Raw genomic sequence first — 2,017 nt, 5'->3', positions numbered from 1 at the left:
GTATTTGGACAAAGACATGGCTGAGCTAACGTGGCTACTACGGTCTGTCAGTTTGACAGGAAGGACTCCATTTCACTCATTGCCCCCCCGCCATGATGCTGGGTTTTTGTCTGAGAGGAAGAAGAATCCTTGTTCGCCCACTGAGCGATTTGCCTACGACCACCTTACGACGGCCCACTGAATTTCAAACATGTTTGATTTTCTCCTGATCTCACTATTTCTGATTGTTTTCTTTAGATAGAAAACTTTGAAACAATTTAACTGGAGGATCTGGTGAACTGGAAAGTGCCTATAGATGATATGTGTGAATTGGCACTATAGAAATAAACTGAGTTTAATCTAATTTAAGGCAGCAATCAGTGGATGATCTAATTAATCCAGGGGAGCCAATCAGGATTCATGTCTGCATCACCTGTGCTGTTTCTTCAAAGATATCTTCATCCTCTGAGGAAGCAGATCCAGGGTGGGAGGAGTCAGAGCTGCCCTCCTCTTCCTCATACAGAATTCTCTTCACCTGGAAATCAAACATTTTTTTTCAGTACAATATTCAATTTTTGTTTTCTTTTTTATTACATCCTTGTTAGTAGATGTTTGTGATAAAAACTAGAGTTAAACATCAATAGGAAGTTATTGTGGTGTTAATATGTGACGTAGAAATGAACACAAAGCTGTTTGGATTATTAATATCTTAATGCATTTGTGTTAATCTGTTATTTTACCATCCAAACAAAGGAAATACCTTCATGTCTTTCATTAAACCTACCAAACACAAGGAGAAACATCTGTCATACTGCTGATCAATAAATATATCTGTGTGGTTTATTTTTTAAAATCTGCAGGATAAATATGCGCTTATAGAAAGAAATGCATGAAAAACGTGGAGAAAATTGTTGTCTTCTTTTGTTTAATGAAAGAAAAAGTCACAATGACCACAGAAATAACTTAAATCTGATGATATCTGATCGTTTTTATTTATTATTTTTTATTTTTTAGTTATTGCTGTGAAACTTGTGGGTTTTCTTTTCATCAAAAGAGGGTCTCAACAATTTTGTCCACATGATTTTAACATTTTACCCAAACAATGCATTCATATGGTCTATAAAACATTAAGTAAATATGATCACTGAACCATCTCCTAAATAGAGGAATTGTGAGAATTCAACAAATCAAAGTTGCCACTCATCAGATTACTTCCCCACATTGACAGAAATGACTCCAATAGTCTAAATCCTTTGGTTACATAACGACATTATAATGTGAATGTCTGCCATGTGGCTCATTAGGCTGCAGTATGTTCCTATAATCTGCAGTAAAGAGCCATAGATCTCTAAAAGACCTTTCTAGAATAAACACTTATTCTAAACACAGGAAGTATGATGATGGACCAATTTATTACATCATTTCATTCAGTCTCAAAAAACAATGTGTACAAAAATCTAGCCAAAGAAAAAAAACAAAATAATATTTTTATCCATCCATCCATTTTCCGTCACGCTTTATCCCTGCTGGGGTTGGGAGGGGTGCTGGTGTCTGTCTCCAGCTGTCTACAGGCGAGAGGCGGGACACCTGGACATGTCTCCAGTCCATCACAGGGCAACACAGAGACAAACAGGACAAACAACTATTCACCAACATACTCACACCTGGCAAGAATTTAGAGAAGCCAATTAACCCAACAGTCATGTTTTTGGACTGTGGGGAAGAGGCTGGAGTACCCGGAGAGAACCCATGCATGCTCAGGGAGAACATGCAAACTCCATGCAGAAAGACCCCTGACCGGGAATCGAACCTGAAACTTTATTGCTGCAAGACAGCAGCAGCGCTACCCAATTCTCCACTGTGCAACACATTATATAACATTTTTAATTGTCTTTATTTCTGTTTGATTTGACTTGCATCTCTATTAATTACAGGGTTTATACATGAATGAGTAACTGTTAGTTAATGCTTTTTAATGCTCTTAGAAATAATCTTAATGTCATCAACCAATACCCAAGACTTATGTATATATATATAC

At 37.0% G+C, this 2,017-nt stretch overlaps 1 protein-coding gene across 1 annotated transcript in view; it reads right to left on the bottom strand.

Annotated features, from left to right (window-relative positions):
- The window catches only part of arfgef3 (ARFGEF family member 3), a 68,334-nt gene that overhangs the window by 6,401 nt on the left and 59,916 nt on the right, over nucleotides 1-2,017 (bottom strand). The window contains exon 39 of the mRNA XM_015371811.1: nucleotides 413-514. Coding sequence (XP_015227297.1) covers nucleotides 413-514 — 102 coding nt within the window. The remainder of the gene's footprint in view (nucleotides 1-412; nucleotides 515-2,017) is intronic.

This window comes from Cyprinodon variegatus, unplaced genomic scaffold (genome assembly GCF_000732505.1).
Source record: "Cyprinodon variegatus isolate N-32 unplaced genomic scaffold, C_variegatus-1.0 Scaffold65, whole genome shotgun sequence".
Lineage (NCBI taxonomy): Eukaryota > Metazoa > Chordata > Actinopteri > Cyprinodontiformes > Cyprinodontidae > Cyprinodon > Cyprinodon variegatus.
This window is presented reverse-complemented; position numbering and strand designations above follow the sequence as displayed.